We start from the raw sequence: 16994 nt of genomic DNA on the forward strand, positions 1-16994 counted from the left end.
ACTGATTCCACAATTGAACGTATGTCATAAATCTCTTTATTTTATTAGGAAAATGTTTCATACACAAATCAACATTTATGAAGAAAAAGCCCCTTTTCTTAATTTTCTTTAAAACGTCTTTAAAACGTATACAAAACAAAATGTCAAAAAATGTATACGCTATATGTCTGTATTTGATTTGATATAATGTGGAATAGTTTTATTTTAAAAAAATTCTCATTTCTTTGGAATCCCTCTGGCTGTTATGTTTATGTTTTGCATGTTACTGTTAATAAAAAACGTTTTTTTTAAAAATACCAGGCAGCCATTTTGAGTGTACCAGCCAGGGTCAGAGCTTCTAAGGATGTTCTATTCATTTATATGGCCAAAACACACGCCCCGTTACGTACCGACGCATAGATGTGACGTAATATTCATTTCTGTGGTCAAAACACACGCCCCGTTACGTACCGACGCATAGATGTGACGTAATACGCAGCGCATGCTTTGTAACCCCCAAGCGCCCCTTTGAACCAAGGCAAAGGTATTTTTGCAACATTTGAAAGGTTTTATGTATGTAGCTAACGTTTCTTTAAGTTTTGATACATTTTCTTGATATTCCTGTTGTGTTATACATAATCGCACTCAATAAAACTAAGTTTTAACCCGTTTGGTGCAGTCGTTGCTTGCACAATGTTGTGCTAGCTAGCTAGCTAGCAGTTGATAACGTTAAATGAAAATGCATTCATTGAACTTATTTGATTTTACTTCCCTAAACTCGGTTGGTTATTATTGCAAACATTTAGGTGCTTGTTAACCGTTTGTACGGCCTACGATTTATGTTTGTAATGTGAATGTTACGAATGGTTTTGTTGTAGCTAACTACAGTAGCTATTTTGCATTGTAGGTCCCGTTGGTATGCTAACGTTAGTTACCGCTAGTTAACCAGCCATAAGTGGGCTTCCATAGTATTCCCATGATAGTTGAGCTTTCTCGCTAGCTAGTTGATATTATAGAAGTTAAGAGTCCATAATAAAAAAAAAACGTTTTATTTTTATTTTATTTATAGCAAATAATGATGACCATGTTTTGATCGATTTCAGCCAAGTTCGTTGAAGAAGCCTGAGCGGAGATGTATCGTCCCAAACCGACGCTGCGGGACCGGCAGCACCTGTACCGGCTGATCATCAGTCAGTTGCTGTATGACGGTTACACCAACATCGCCAACAACCTCATCACAGAGGTGAAGCCACAGAGCGTCGTGTCGCCCTCAGAGAACCTCATGCAGCTGGCCAAGATAGGTGAGTGGGTAGTGGACTAGCTCATATGAGAATGGTAGCGACATGTCTGCAGTGTCGTTGTTTTGAAACTGTACTGCTCCGCTGTTTCTTCCATCCTGTCGTCCCAAGACATTGCGAATGGCGACGGTGTAGTTTGTTAGCTAAACGTCCGTAGTGTTATGTCACTGTTTTTAATCAACTGTATTGCTCCATTCACCTCCAGGCATGGAGAATGATGACAGTGCTGTGCAGTATGCCATCGGCCGGTCTGACACAGTGGCACCAGGCGTTGGCATCGACCTGGAGTTTGACGCTGACGTCCAGTCCATGTCCCCCGAGGCGTCTGAGTACGAGACTTGTTACGTGACGTCTCATAAGGGTCCGTGTCGCGTGGCCACCTATAGCCGGGACGGACAGCTCATTGCTACGGGCTCTGCAGACGCCTCCATCAAAGTCCTGGACACAGAACGGATGCTGGCCAAGAGTGCCATGCCCATAGAGGTGAGACAGAGAGCTATGTCTGTCATTGTATCCTATTCCCTGTGTAGCGCACTACTTTTGACCAGAGCCGTGGTTGTATTCACTAGCAACTAAACAGAAGCGGTCGGGGACGAAACAGAGAGGGTAGTGTTGTCACGATACCAGAATTTTGACTTCGAATACCAGGTTTAGTATCACAATACTCGATACCACAAAAAAAGGCCTATTAGCCAAAGTCACAGAATGGCACTCGATCCAGACACACTCAGCTACTGCTCTGATCAATCATTGGCCATCTTTTTGAGTTCAATATCATTTACATTTGAACATTTGTATGAAAAACATTTTAGACAGCCATGTATGCATTAGTTGAATCATTTATACAATCAATTTGATTTTTTTTTTTTTACCAATCTAACCACAAAACAACAATGGTAATCATTTATTTGAAGGACATATAATTTTATTGTACTTCTCAACATTTGCATAGAAGAAGCAATCTCTTATTTTATTTTTTAAGTGTGCTTGGCTCTTTAAGAAATTAGTGATGTCATCGGGAGGCAGAATGTGGCTGTATAATCTGACTTTGTAGCTGTGGAATCTAGCAGAAACCAGACGCGAGGAAGCCATCTTTGAAATCAGTATATACTGCCTTATGGTTTCATATCACAAACAATGTACTAGGGTGGTGAATTCAGCTGTCGACTAGCATGGAAAGTTAGCCTACATTTAAAGCTGGAAGATATCAGTATGGTCTTGAATTGTAAAGTGTTGTAGCCTGTATGGACATTGTTTTACTAACAGTTTGAACATCTTCACATGCCGTGTTGCATTATTCAAGTAGGTTAACTTGTGTGCAACATGAGCGGGGAGATAATGCAGCCAGACAGATGGTAATGAATGATGAAGTGGAGCAGGCACTGCTCTTCGTTCTATAAAGGGGCTGCTCTGATAGACAGACTTGAACCTCTCAAACACATGAGACATTTGACAGATGGACCGAATGTAACAAATTCTAGCACCGGAACATAGTTTTTTTTGTACCGGAGGGGGGGAAATACAGACGTTTTGGTATTCCATGCAACACTACGAGAGAGACCTACCTGTGTTTGTCTATTAAGAACACCTGTTTTAGTTGTTTTAATAAGACCTAGGTGATCAGAACGTTCTGAAAGACATTGTGATGTAGGAATGTTCAGAACGTTCTGAAAGACATTGTGATGTAGGAATGTTCAGAACGTTCTGAAAGACATTGTGATGTAGGAATGTTCAGAACGTTCTGAAAGACATTGTGATGTAGGAATGTTCAGAACGTTCTGAAAGACATTCTGATGTAGGAATGTTCAGAACGTTCTGAAAGACATTGTGATGTAGGAATGTTCAGAACGTTCTGAAAGACATTCTGATGTAGGAATGTTCAGAACGTTCTGAAAGACATTCTGATGTAGGAATGTTCAGAACGTTCTGAAAGACATTCTGATGTAGGAATGTTCAGAACGTTCTGAAAGACATTGTGATGTAGGAATGTTCAGAACGTTCTGAAAGACATTCTGATGTAGGAATGTTCAGAACGTTCTGAAAGACATTCTGATGTAGGAATGTTCAGAACGTTCTGAAAGACATTGTGATGTAGGAATGTTCAGAACGTTCTGAAAGACATTGTGATGTAGGAATGTTCAGAACGTTCTGAAAGACATTCTGATGTAGGAACGTTCCTGTGTGTTCTAGGTGATGATGAATGAGACGGCCCAGCAGAACATGGAGAACCACCCTGTGATCAGAACACTGTACGACCACGTGGATGAGGTCACGTGCCTGGCGTTCCACCCCACCGAACAGATCCTGGCGTCGGGGTCACGTGACTACACACTCAAACTGTTTGACTACTCCAAGCCCTCTGCCAAGAGAGCCTTCAAACATGTACAGGTAACAACGGAGGCGGGGCCTTTAGACGGGTAACAACGGAGGCGGGGCCTTTAGACGGGTAACAGTGGAGGCGGGGCCTTTAGACGGGTAACAACGGAGGCGGGGCCTTTAGACGGGTAACAACGGAGGCGGGGCCTTTAGGCGGGTAACAACGGAGGCGGGACCTTTAGACGGGTAACAACGGAGGCGGGGCCTTTAGGCGGGTAACAACGGAGGCGGGACCTTTAGACGGGTAACAACGGAGGCGGGGCCTTTAGACGGGTAACAACGGAGGCGGGGCCTTTAGACGGGTAACAACGGAGGCGGGGCCTTTAGACGGGTAACAGTGGAGGCGGGGCCTTTAGACGGGTAACAACGGAGGCGGGACCTTTAGACGGGTAACAACGTTATCTCTCAGATTGTATGTTTGTGTAGACAGTGATGGGAGCTGGGGGGGTATGCAGAACCTATAGAAAACAGGAAGTTACATTTAATGTGTTGAGTAGAGATATCAGGGGTTTGGGCAGAACCTATAGAAAACAGGAAGTTACATTTAATGTGTTGAGTAGAGATATCAGGGGTTTGGGCAGAACCTATAGAAAACAGGAAGTTACATTTAATGTGTTGAGTAGAGATATCAGGGGTTTGGGCAGAACCTATAGAAAACAGGAAGTTACATTTAATGTGTTGAGTAGAGATATCAGGGGTTTGGGCAGAACCTATAGAAAACAGGAAGTTACATTTAATGTGTTGAGTAGAGATATCAGGGGTTTGGGCAGAACCTATAGAAAACAGGAAGTTACATTTAATGTGTTGAGTAGAGATATCAGGGGTTTGGGCAGAACCTATAGAAAACAGGAAGTTACATTTAATGTGTTGAGTAGAGATATCAGGGGTTTGGGCAGAACCTATAGAAAACAGGAAGTTACATTTAATGTGTTGAGTAGAGATATCAGGGGTTTGGGCAGAACCTATAGAAAACAGGAAGTTACATTTAATGTGTTGAGTAGAGATATCAGGGGTTTGGGCAGAACCTATAGAAAACAGGAAGTTACATTTAATGTGTTGAGTAGAGATATCAGGGGTTTGGGCAGAACCTATAGAAAACAGGAAGTTACATTTAATGTGTTGAGTAGAGATATCAGGGGTTTGGGCAGTTACCTATAGAAAACAGGAAGTTACATTTAATGTGTTGAGTAGAGATATCAGGGGTTTGGGCAGTTACCTATAGAAAACAGGAAGTTACATTTAATGTGTTGAGTAGAGATATCAGGGGTTTGGGCAGAACCTATAGAAAACAGGAAGTTACATTTAATGTGTTGAGTAGAGATATCAGGGGTTTGGGCAGAACCTATAGAAAACAGGAAGTTACATTTAATGTGTTGAGTAGAGATATCAGGGGTTTGGGCAGTTACCTATAGAAAACAGGAAGTTACATTTAATGTGTTGAGTAGAGATATCAGGGGTTTGGGCAGTTACCTATAGAAAACAGGAAGTTACATTTAATGTGTTGAGTAGAGATATCAGGGGTTTGGGCAGTTACCTATAGAAAACAGGAAGTTACATTTAATGTGTTGAGTAGAGATATCAGGGGTTTGGGCAGTTACCTATAGAAAACAGGAAGTTACATTTAATGTGTTGAGTAGAGATATCAGGGGTTTGGGCAGTTACCTATAGAAAACAGGAAGTTACATTTAATGTGTTGAGTAGAGATATCAGGGGTTTGGGCAGAATAGAAAACAGGAACAGGTGTGCTGGGCTGGCGGGGCAAATCCGTGGTATCATCATACTACTTGGTGAGAATTGGCCTTGTATCACATGGTTAGTAAAATGTTGGTATTGTAACAACGCTGCTCTGAAACATAATAATATAATTGTCACCTTTTTGGGCCCAGCAGTTAGATATACTAACAGTAGTGTGTGTCTGTGTGTCTGCTCTCCGCAGGAAGCGGAGATGCTGCGGGCCATCTCTTTCCACCCGTCAGGAGACTTCCTATTGGTGGGGACGCAGCATCCGACCCTCCGCCTCTACGACGTTAACACTTTCCAATGCTTCGTCTCCTGCAACCCTCTAGACCAGCATACGGACACCATCAGTGGAGTCAATTACAACCCTAATGCTAACAGGTAGCCCTGACCTTTAACCCCTCTAGACCAGCATACTGACACCATCAGTGGTTAACTACAACCCTAATGCTAACAGGTAGCCCTGACCTTTAACCCCTCTAGACCAGCATACTGACACCATCAGTGGTTAACTACAACCCTAATGCTAACAGGTAGCCCTGACCTTTAACCCCTCTAGACCAGCATACTGACACCATCAGTGGTTAACTACAACCCTAATGCTAACAGGTAGCCCTGACCTTTAACCCCTCTAGACCAGCATACTGACACCATCAGTGGTTAACTACAACCCTAATGCTAACAGGTAGCCCTGACCTTTAACCCCTCTAGACCAGCATACTGACACCATCAGTGGTTAACTACAACCCTAATGCTAACAGGTAGCCCTGACCTTTAACCCCTCTAGACCAGCATACTGACACCATCAGTGGTTAACTACAACCCTAATGCTAACAGGTAGCCCTGACCTTTAACCCCTCTAGACCAGCATACTGACACCATCAGTGGTTAACTACAACCCTAATGCTAACAGGTAGCCCTGACCTTTAACCCCTCTAGACCAGCATACTGACACCATCAGTGGTTAACTACAACCCTAATGCTAACAGGTAGCCCTGACCTTTAACCCCTCTAGACCAGCATACTGACACCATCAGTGGTTAACTACAACCCTAATGCTAACAGGTAGCCCTGACCTTTAACCCCTCTAGACCAGCATACTGACACCATCAGTGGTTAACTACAACCCTAATGCTAACAGGTAGCCCTGACCTTTAACCCCTCTAGACCAGCATACTGACACCATCAGTGGTTAACTACAACCCTAATGCTAACAGGTAGCCCTGACCTTTAACCCCTCTAGACCAGCATACTGACACCATCAGTGGTTAACTACAACCCTAATGCTAACAGGTAGCCCTGACCTTTAACCCCTCTAGACCAGCATACTGACACCATCAGTGGTTAACTACAACCCTAATGCTAACAGGTAGCCCTGACCTTTAACCCCTCTAGACCAGCATACTGACACCATCAGTGGTTAACTACAACCCTAATGCTAACAGGTAGCCCTGACCTTTAACCCCTCTAGACCAGCATACTGACACCATCAGTGGTTAACTACAACCCTAATGCTAACAGGTAGCCCTGACCTTTAACCCCTCTAGACCAGCATACTGACACCATCAGTGGTTAACTACAACCCTAATGCTAACAGGTAGCCCTGACCTTTAACCCCTCTAGACCAGCATACTGACACCATCAGTGGTTAACTACAACCCTAATGCTAACAGGTAGCCCTGACCTTTAACCCCTCTAGACCAGCATACTGACACCATCAGTGGTTAACTACAACCCTAATGCTAACAGGTAGCCCTGACCTTTAACCCCTCTAGACCAGCATACTGACACCATCAGTGGTTAACTACAACCCTAATGCTAACAGGTAGCCCTGACCTTTAACCCCTCTAGACCAGCATACTGACACCATCAGTGGTTAACTACAACCCTAATGCTAACAGGTAGCCCTGACCTTTAACCCCTCTAGACCAGCATACTGACACCATCAGTGGTTAACTACAACCCTAATGCTAACAGGTAGCCCTGACCTTTAACCCCTCTAGACCAGCATACTGACACCATCAGTGGTTAACTACAACCCTAATGCTAACAGGTAGCCCTGACCTTTAACCCCTCTAGACCAGCATACTGACACCATCAGTGGTTAACTACAACCCTAATGCTAACAGGTAGCCCTGACCTTTAACCCCTCTAGACCAGCATACTGACACCATCAGTGGTTAACTACAACCCTAATGCTAACAGGTAGCCCTGACCCAACGGGGCTGTATGTTTGGCTGAGGGTTTTTCCTTTCGCCTGAGTTGCCTCGTTTCACTGCCAAAAATACAATTTAACCATCTGGTGTTCAGCAAAATAACAACACAATGTCAAATACAGGTAGCCGAGTCAAATAATGAACATCCAATCACATTAAGCGTTACTCTCTCGCGGGAAACCTTCGCTCTTACACAGACATTTAGAAACGAAACATGACAATTTGAAAAATAATCCACGGGTGTTTTTTTGAGCGAGAATCAAGACGACTTTCGAGTAGTAAGACATGTATAAAAGCAACAGACTACATTAATCAGAAGGGGCTAGAAGCGTCTTATATGGTGAGCTACCGAGTGGCTAGGACAGGCAAGCCCCATACTATTGTGGAGGACTTCATTCTTCCTGCTGCCGTGGATACGGCTGGGATAATGCTGGGGGGAAAAGGCCCAAACAGACAATGTCTTCATCAAACAACACTGTTTCACGACGCATCAGAGACATGGCAGGAGATGTTTTGAAACAATTACTGCTTCGCATACAAGCCAGTGAATTATATGCGTTACAGCTGGATGAGTCAACAGACGTGGCCGGCCTGGTACAGCTCCTGGTATATGGATGAGTTAACAGGCCTGGTACAGCTCCTGGTATATGGATGAGTTAACAGGCCTGGTACAGCTCCTGGTATATGGATGAGTTAACAGGCCTGGTACAGCTCCTGGTATATGGATGAGTTAACAGGCCTGGCACAGCTCCTGGTATATGGATGAGTTAACAGGCCTGGTACAGCTCCTGGTATATGGATGAGTTAACAGGCCTGGCACAGCTCCTGGTATATGGATGAGTTAACAGGCCTGGTACAGCTCCTGGTATATGGATGAGTTAACAGGCCTGGTACAGCTCCTGGTATATGGATGAGTTAACAGGCCTGGTACAGCTCCTGGTATATGGATGAGTTAACAGGCCTGGTACAGCTCCTGGTATATGGATGAGTTAACAGGCCTGGTACAGCACCTGGTATATGGATGAGTTAACAGGCCTGGTACAGCTCCTGGTATATGGATGAGTTAACAGGCCTGGTACAGCTCCTGGTATATGGATGAGTTAACAGGCCTGGTACAGCTCCTGGTATATGTCCGTTACGTTTATGGGGGGTCAATTATTAAGGAAGACATCCTCTTCTGCAAACCACTGGAATCCAGGACAACAGGAGAGGATATTTTTAAAGTACAGGACAGCTTTATGACATCAAATGTACTTTGGTGGTGAAGATGTGTTGGTATCTGTACTGATGGAGCAAAAGCCATGACAGGGAGACATAGTGGAGTGGTTACGCGGCACTTGGGTGCACTGCAGCATCCACCAAGAGGCTCTTACTGACAAGGGAATGACTGACAGCTTGAAAGACGTTTGACACTACAGAGAAAATGGTTAACTTTGTTAAAGCAAGGTCCCTGAACTAGTGTATTTTCTGCACTATGCAATGATATGGGCAGCGACCATGTAACACTTTTACAACATACAGAAGTGCGCTGGTTATCAAGGGGCAAAGTATTGGCACGGTTTTTAAATCGAGAGACGAGCTTCAAGTTTTCTTTACTGACCATAATTTTCACTTGTCTGACCTCTTGCATGATGACAGGTTTCTCACATGACTGGCCTATCTGGGTGAGGTTTTTTAATCTGAAGCCAATGCCAGATTTCTGGATTGGGCTGCGCTCAGAGTATCCTGCCTTGGCAAATCCTGCTGTTAAGACACTGATGCCCTTTCCAACCACGTACCTATGTGAGAGTGGACTCTCGGCCCTCACTAGCATGAACACTAAATACAGGCACAGACTGTGTGGGAAATGATTTAAGACTGAGTCTCTCTCCAATACAACCCAACATTACAGAGTTATGTGCATCCTTTCAAGCACACCCTTCACATTAACCTGTGGTGAGTTATTCACCATTTTAGATGAACAAATAAGGTTTTATATGTAAGATGGTTAAATTTATAGCATAATTATTAATTATTATTATTTGTGCCCTGGTCCAATAAAGAGCTCTTTGTCATTTCCCACGAGACGGGTTGTGACAAACATTCACTAATTCTTATGTTTAATAAATGTATCGTATAGTGTGTGTGTGTGACAGGCTTACAATGATGGCAAAAAACAGCATTTGAGAGTACACTGACCCTGGTGCTAGAGGGGGTACAGCTGGAGGGTGAATGTTTGAAGGGGTACAGCTGGAGGGTGAATGTTTGAAGGGGTACAGCTGGAGGGTGAATGTTTGAAGGGGTACAGCTGGAGGGTGAATGTTTGAAGGGGTACAGCTGGAGGGTGAATGTTTGAAGGGGTACAGCCGGAGGGTGAATGTTTGAAGGGGTACGGCTGGAGGGTGAATGTTTGAAGGGGTACAGCTGGAGGGTGAATGTTTGAAGGGGTACAGCTGGAGGGTGAATGTTTGAAGGGGTACAGCTGGAGGGTGAATGTTTGAAGGGGTACAGCTGGAGGGTGAATGTTTGAAGGGGTACAGCTGGAGGGTGAATGTTTGAAGGGGTACAGCTGGAGGGTGAATGTTTGAAGGGGTACAGCTGGAGGGTGAATGTTTGAAGGGGTACAGCTGGAGGTTGAATGTTTGAAGGGGTACAGCTGGAGGTTGAATGTTTGAAGGGGTACAGCTGGAGGGTGAATGTTTGAAGGGGTACAGCTGGAGGGTGAATGTTTGAAGGGGTACAGCTGGAGGGTGAATGTTTGAAGGGGTACAGCTGGAGGGTGAATGTTTGAAGGGGTACAGCTGGAGGGTGAATGTTTGAAGGGGTACAGCTGGAGGGTGAATGTTTGAAGGGGTACAGCTGGAGGGTGAATGTTTGAAGGGGTACAGCTGGAGGGTGAATGTTTGAAGGGGTACAGCTGGAGGGTGAATGTTTGAAGGGGTACAGCTGGAGGGTGAATGTTTGAAGGGGTACAGCTGGAGGGTGAATGTTTGAAGGGGTACAGCTGGAGGGTGAATGTTTGAAGGGGTACGGCTGGAGGGTGAATGTTTGAAGGGGTACGGCTGGAGGGTGAATGTTTGAAGGGGTACAGCCGGAGGGTGAATGTTTGAAGGGGTACGGCCGGAGGGTGAATGTTTGAAGGGGTACGGCTGGAGGGTGAATGTTTGAAGGGGTACGGCTGGAGGGTGAATGTTTGAAGGGGTACGGCTGGAGGGTGAATGTTTGAAGGGGTACGGCTGGAGGGTGAATGTTTGAAGGGGTACGGCTGGAGGGTGAATGTTTGAAGGGGTACAGCTGGAGGGTGAATGTTTGAAGGGGTACAGCTGGAGGGTGAATGTTTGAAGGGGTACAGCTGGAGGGTGAATGTTTGAAGGGGTACAGCTGGAGGGTGAATGTTTGAAGGGGTACAGCTGGAGGGTGAATGTTTGAAGGGGTACAGCTGGAGGGTGAATGTTTGAAGGGGTACAGCTGGAGGGTGAATGTTTGAAGGCGTACAGCCGGAGGGTGAATGTTTGAAGGGGTACAGCCGGAGGGTGAATGTTTGAAGGGGTACAGCCGGAGGGTGAATGTTTGAAGGGGTACAGCCGGAGGGTGAATGTTTGAAGGGGTACAGCCGGAGGTTGAATGTTTGAAGGGGTACAGCTGGAGGGTGAATGTTTGAAGGGGTACAGCTGGAGGGTGAATGTTTGAAGGGGTACAGCTGGAGGGTGAATGTTTGAAGGGGTACAGCTGGAGGGTGAATGTTTGAAGGGGTACAGCTGGAGGGTGAATGTTTGAAGGGGTACAGCTGGAGGGTGAATGTTTGAAGGGGTACAGCCGGAGGGTGAATGTTTGAAGGGGTACAGCCGGAGGGTGAATGTTTGAAGGGGTACAGCTGGAGGGTGAATGTTTGAAGGGGTACAGCTGGAGGGTGAATGTTTTAAGGGGTACGGGACTATAAGAAGGTTTGGGAACCACTGGGCTGGTGCATACGGATGACATTCCCCTGCCCTTGTCCCTGTCCGTTTCATAACAGACCATTCTAAACATTTAACATATTAGCAAAGACCAGATTAAACTGAGAATAGTCTGAATAGTGAAAATATGATCACTGGATGAGAGACCAGCCTGAGGAACAGTGCTGTTCATCATGAATAGCTAGTCATCAGTACAGGAGTATGTGGACACCCCTTCAAATGAGTGGATTCTGCTATTTCAGCCACAGCCGTTGCTGACAGCTACAGTGGGGAGAACAAGTATTTGATACACTGCCGATTTTGCAGGTTTTCCTACTTACAAAGCATGTAGAGGTCTGTCATTTCTATCATAGGTACACTTCAACTGTGAGAGACGGAATCTAAAACTGGTATTACCGGGAGACCCGGCAGTCTGCTGGTATTACCGGGAGACCCGGCAGTCTGCTGGTATTACCGGGAGACCCGGCAGTCTGCTGGTATTACCGGGAGACCCGGCAGTCTGCTGGTATTACCGGGAGACCCGGCAGTCTGCTGGTATTACCGGGAGACCCGGCAGTCTGCTGGTATTACCGGGAGACCCGGCAGTCTGCTGGTATTACCGGGAGACCCGGCAGTCTGCTGGTATTACCGGGAGACCCGGCAGTCTGCTGGTATTACCGGGAGACCCGGCAGTCTGCTGGTATTACCGGGAGACCCGGCAGTCTGCTGGTATTACCGGGAGACCCGGCAGTCTGCTGGTATTACCGGGAGACCCGGCAGTCTGCTGGTATTACCGGGAGACCCGGCAGTCTGTTGGTATTACCGGGAGACCCGGCAGTCTGCTGGTATTACCGGGAGACCCGGCAGTCTGCTGGTATTACCGGGAGACCCGGCAGTCTGTTGGTATTACCGGGAGACCCGGCAGTCTGCTGGTATTACCGGGACACCCGGCATCAGGTGGGTTCACTAGACTAGCTCAGCCCTCAGGTCCCTGACCCCTGACCTTAACCCTGACAGTGCCAACAGGTAGGTTCACTAGACTAGCTCAGCCCTCAGGTCCCTGACCCCTGACCTTAACCCTGACAGTGCCAACAGGTGGGTTCACTAGACTGGCTCAGCCCTCAGGTCCCTGACCTTAACCCTGACAGTGCCAACACGTGGGTTCACTAGACTGGCTCAGTCCCTGACCCCTGACCTTAACCCTGACAGTGCCAACAGGTGGGTTCACTAGACTGGCTCAGCCCTCAGGTCCCTGACCCCTGACCTTAACCCTGACAGTGCCAACAGGTGGGTTCACTAGACTGGCTCAGTCCCTGACCCCTGACCTTAACCCTGACAGTGACAACAGGTGGGTTCACTAGACTGGCTCAGCCCTCAGGTCCCTGACCTTAACCCTGACAGTGCCAACAGGTGGGTTCACTAGACTGGCTCAGCCCTCAGGTCCCTGACCTTAACCCTGACAGTGCCAACAGGTGGGTTCACTAGACTGGCTCAGCCCTCAGGTCCCTGACCTTAACCCTGACAGTGCCAACAGGTGGGTTCACTAGACTGGCTCAGCCCTCAGGTCCCTGACCCCTGACCTTAACCCTGACAGTGCCAACAGGTGGGTTCACTAGACTGGCTCAGCCCTCAGGTCCCTGACCTTAACCCTCACAGTGCCAACAGGTGGGTTCACTAGACTGGCTCAGTCCCTGACCCCTGACCTTAACCCTGACAGTGCCAACAGGTGGGTTCACTAGACTGGCTCAGTCCCTGACCCCTGACCTTAACCCTGACAGTGCCAACAGGTGGGTTCACTAGACTGGCTCAGCCCTCAGGTCCCTGACCCCTGACCTTAACCCTGACAGTGCCAACAGGTGGGTTCACTAGACTGGCTCAGCCCTCAGGTCCCTGACCTTAACCCTGACAGTGCCAACAGGTGGGTTCACTAGACTGGCTCAGCCCTCAGGTCCCTGACCCCTGACCTTAACCCTGACAGTGCCAACAGGTGGGTTCACTAGACTGGCTCAGCCCTCAGGTCCCTGACCCCTGACCTTAACCCTGACAGTGCCAACAGGTGGGTTCACTAGACTGGCTCAGCCCCTGACCCCTGACCTTAACCCTCACAGTGCCAACAGGTGGGTTCACTAGACTGGCTCAGCCCCTGACCCCTGACCTTAACCCTGTGTTATTGTCTCCAGCTACGTGACGTGCAGTAAGGACGGCAGTATAAAGCTATGGGACGCTGTGTCTAACCGCTGTGTGATGACGTTCGATAAGGCTCATGATGGGGCGGAGGTCTGCTCCGCTGTCTTCTCCAAGAACTCCAAGTACGTCCTCTCCACCGGGAAGGACTCTGTCGCCAAGCTGTGGGAGATCTCCACCGGGCGCCCCCTGGTCAAATACACAGGTACCCCCTAACCTCAGACACTAGCCTTAACCCCCAGGCACTAGCCTTAACCCCCAGACACTAGCCTTAACCCCCAGGCACTAGCCTTAACCCCCAGGCACTAGCCTTAACCCCCAGACACTAGCCTTAACCCCCAGGCACTAGCCTTAACCCCCAGACACTAGCCTTAACCCCCAGGCACTAGCCTTAACCCCCAGGCACTAGCCTTAACCCCCAGGCACTAGCCTTAACCCCCAGACACTAGCCTTAACCCCCAGGCACTAGCCTTAACCCCCAGACACTAGCCTTAACCCCCAGGCACTAGCCTTAACCCCCAGGCACTAGCCTTAACCCCCAGGCACTAGCCTTAACCCCCAGGCACTAGCCTTAACCCCCCAGACACTAGCCTTAACCCCCAGACACTAGCCTTAACCCCCAGGCACTAGCCTTAACCCCCAGACACTAGCCTTAACCCTCAGACACTAGCCTTAACCCCCAGACACTAGCCTTAACCCCCAGGCACTAGCCTTAACCCCCAGGCACTAGCCTTAACCCTCAGGCACTAGCCTTAACCCCCAGGCACTAGCCTTAAACTAGCCTTAACCCCCAGGCACTAGCCTTAACCCCCAGGCACTAGCCTTAACCCCCAGACACTAGCCTTAACCCCCAGGCACTAGCCTTAACCCCCAGGCACTAGCCTTAACCCCCTTCTATCTCCCCCTATGATGAGTGTGTTATTGGGGAGTAGACGGGGAGAGAGGCTGAGGAGGTCCTGGGTGGTGTTGGTTGAGTTCGGACGGTGTTACTCTGATGTGGAATCATTCTTACCCGTATCCGTGTTTTGGTCCCGCCAGGCGCTGGTCTGAGTGGGCGGCAGATGCACCGCACCCAAGGTGTTTTCAACCACACGGAGGACTATGTTCTGTTGCCTGATGAGAGGACCATCTCTCTCTGCTGCTGGGACTCCCGCTCTGCCGAGAGGAAGAACCTTCTGTCCCTGGGTCACAATAACATCGTCCGCTGTATCGTTCACTCCCCCACCAACCCGGGGTTCATGACCTGTAGTGATGACTTCAGGGCCCGCTTCTGGTACAGACGTACCACCACCGACTGAGACCTCTCTGACCCCTCTGTTGTACCCCTGACCTCTCTGACCCCTCTGTTGTACCCCTGACCTCTCTGACCCCTCTGTTGTACCCCTGACCTCTCTGACCCCTCTGTTGTACCCCTGACCTCTCTGACCCCTCTGTTGTACCCCTGACCCCTCTGACCTCTCTGTTGTACCCCTGACCTCTCTGACCCCTCTGTTGTACCCCTGACCTCTCTGACCCCTCTGTTGTTCCTCTGACCTCTCTGACCCCTCTGTTGTACCAACACACTTCCACAGAGCCCAAACCAAATCCCTCACCGCTGGGTGAACCCCCATTGACTACGACTCCACAGCCAAACGGCTCCTTACCGGACACCATCAGGGTCCCGCAGTCTCAGACGTTACAACAAACCAGTGTCTTTTGAGTCGACCACCCTGGCTCCATCTTTGATTTCAGTGGAGTCTTTCAGATGACTCTGTAATGGCTGGTCCTGACTGCAGTAGCCTGGTACGACAGCCAGGTGGCCGTGTTGGACCGGAGAGTTTCTATCTGAGCCTGGTTTCACCATGTTGGTAGAGAACACTGCTGATTGGCTGGCTGATGACATGAACAGCGTTGTTGGGAATAGTAATCGATGCTTCTAGATATATTGGAGACCGCGAGCAACATGCTCATTTAATACGTTTCTTTAATCTTTTGATAAAAACAACTAGTTGAGTTTGTGGTTTTCTAACTTTTGTTTGTCTTTCCGATGTTATACATGTTTATTAAAACATTGAAGAAAATAGGTTTTCCTGTCAGTTCTTTGACTTGAAATTAGTCTTGAAAATCTTAGACTTAAATGTTCTAGTATAAAGTTAATCGTTGTTCTATAGCACGCCTGGTAATTATTTTCCATGGAGGGCCACATTAGAAAATATTTTTGCCAGAATCGGGCGGCAGCGTAGCCTAGTGGTTAGAGCGTTGGACTAGTAACCGGAAGGTTGCTAGATCGAATCCCCGAGCTGACAAGGTATAAATCTGTCGTTCTGCCCCTGAACAAGGCAGTTAACCCACTGTTCCGAGGCCGTCATTGTAAATAACAATTTGTTCTTAACTGACTTGCCTACTTAAATAAAGGTAAAATAATAAAAATAAAAATATTACAGGATTCTACATCATGTGTATGACTGTGTTGTCAGATATATCTACTGTAAATCACGTCCAGATTTGCTACTTATTTTACTTGTTTAACATGTAGGGAAATAAACCACATCCATGTTCTCCTTTTGGTAGGTATTTTCATTATTAAACATGCAATGAACTACACAGAGGGAAAAATACACGGACAGAAGTCTTGTTAACGGATATGCACAAAAACACAAAGAGAGAGCTCAACATTACATTCAACTAGTCAATCAGTGAGCAGTGTAGTCTGATGGGTATTGACTAGAGCAGTGTAGTCTGATGGGTATTATTGACTAGAGCAGTGTAGTCTGATGGGTATTATTGACTAGAGCAGTGTAGTCTGATGGGTATTGACTAGAGCAGTGTAGTCTGATGGGTATTATTGACTAGAGCAGTGTAGTCTGATGGGTATTGACTAGAGCAGTGTAGTCTGATGGGTGTTGACTAGAGCAGTGTAGTCTGATGGGTATTATTGACTAGAGCAGTGTAGTCTGATGGGTGTTGACTAGAGCAGTGTAGTCTGATGGGTATTATTGACTAGAGCAGTGTAGTCTGATGGGTATTATTGACTAGAGCAGTGTAGTCTGATGGGTATTGACTAGAGCAGTGTAGTCTGATGGGTATTATTGACTAGAGCAGTGTAGTCTGATGGGTATTATTGACTAGAGCAGTGTAGTCTGATGGGTATTGACTAGAGCAGTGTAGTCTGATGGGTGTTGACTAGAGCAGTGTAGTCTGATGGGTATTGACTAGAGCAGTGTAGTCTGATGGGTATTATTGACTAGAGCAGTGTAGTCTGATGGGTATTATTGACTAGAGCAGTGTAGTCTGATGGGTATTGACTAGAG

At 47.3% G+C, this 16994-nt stretch overlaps 1 protein-coding gene across 2 annotated transcripts; it reads left to right on the forward strand.

Moving 5' to 3' along the window:
• The first annotated feature begins 417 nt into the window (after positions 1 to 417).
• LOC106566270 (cleavage stimulation factor, 3' pre-RNA, subunit 1) lies at positions 418 to 15764 on the forward strand. 2 transcript variants are annotated; one of them, XM_045692001.2, is made up of 7 exons: positions 418 to 523; positions 1083 to 1280; positions 1483 to 1760; positions 3468 to 3665; positions 5590 to 5771; positions 13701 to 13909; positions 14743 to 15764. In XM_045692001.2, exons 2-7 carry the CDS (start codon positions 1112 to 1114, stop codon positions 15000 to 15002), a joined length of 1296 nt encoding a protein of 431 aa, XP_045547957.1. In that variant the 5' UTR covers positions 418 to 523; positions 1083 to 1111; the 3' UTR covers positions 15003 to 15764. The 2 variants fall into 2 exon arrangements, with proteins under 2 accessions (XP_045547957.1, XP_045547958.1); XM_045692002.2 differs by having other exon boundaries at positions 474 to 552.
• Positions 15765 to 16994: the final 1230 nt, after the last annotated feature.

The sequence above is a fragment of the Salmo salar genome, chromosome 12, assembly GCF_965601325.2.
Source record: "Salmo salar chromosome 12, fSalSal1, whole genome shotgun sequence".
Lineage (NCBI taxonomy): Eukaryota > Metazoa > Chordata > Actinopteri > Salmoniformes > Salmonidae > Salmo > Salmo salar.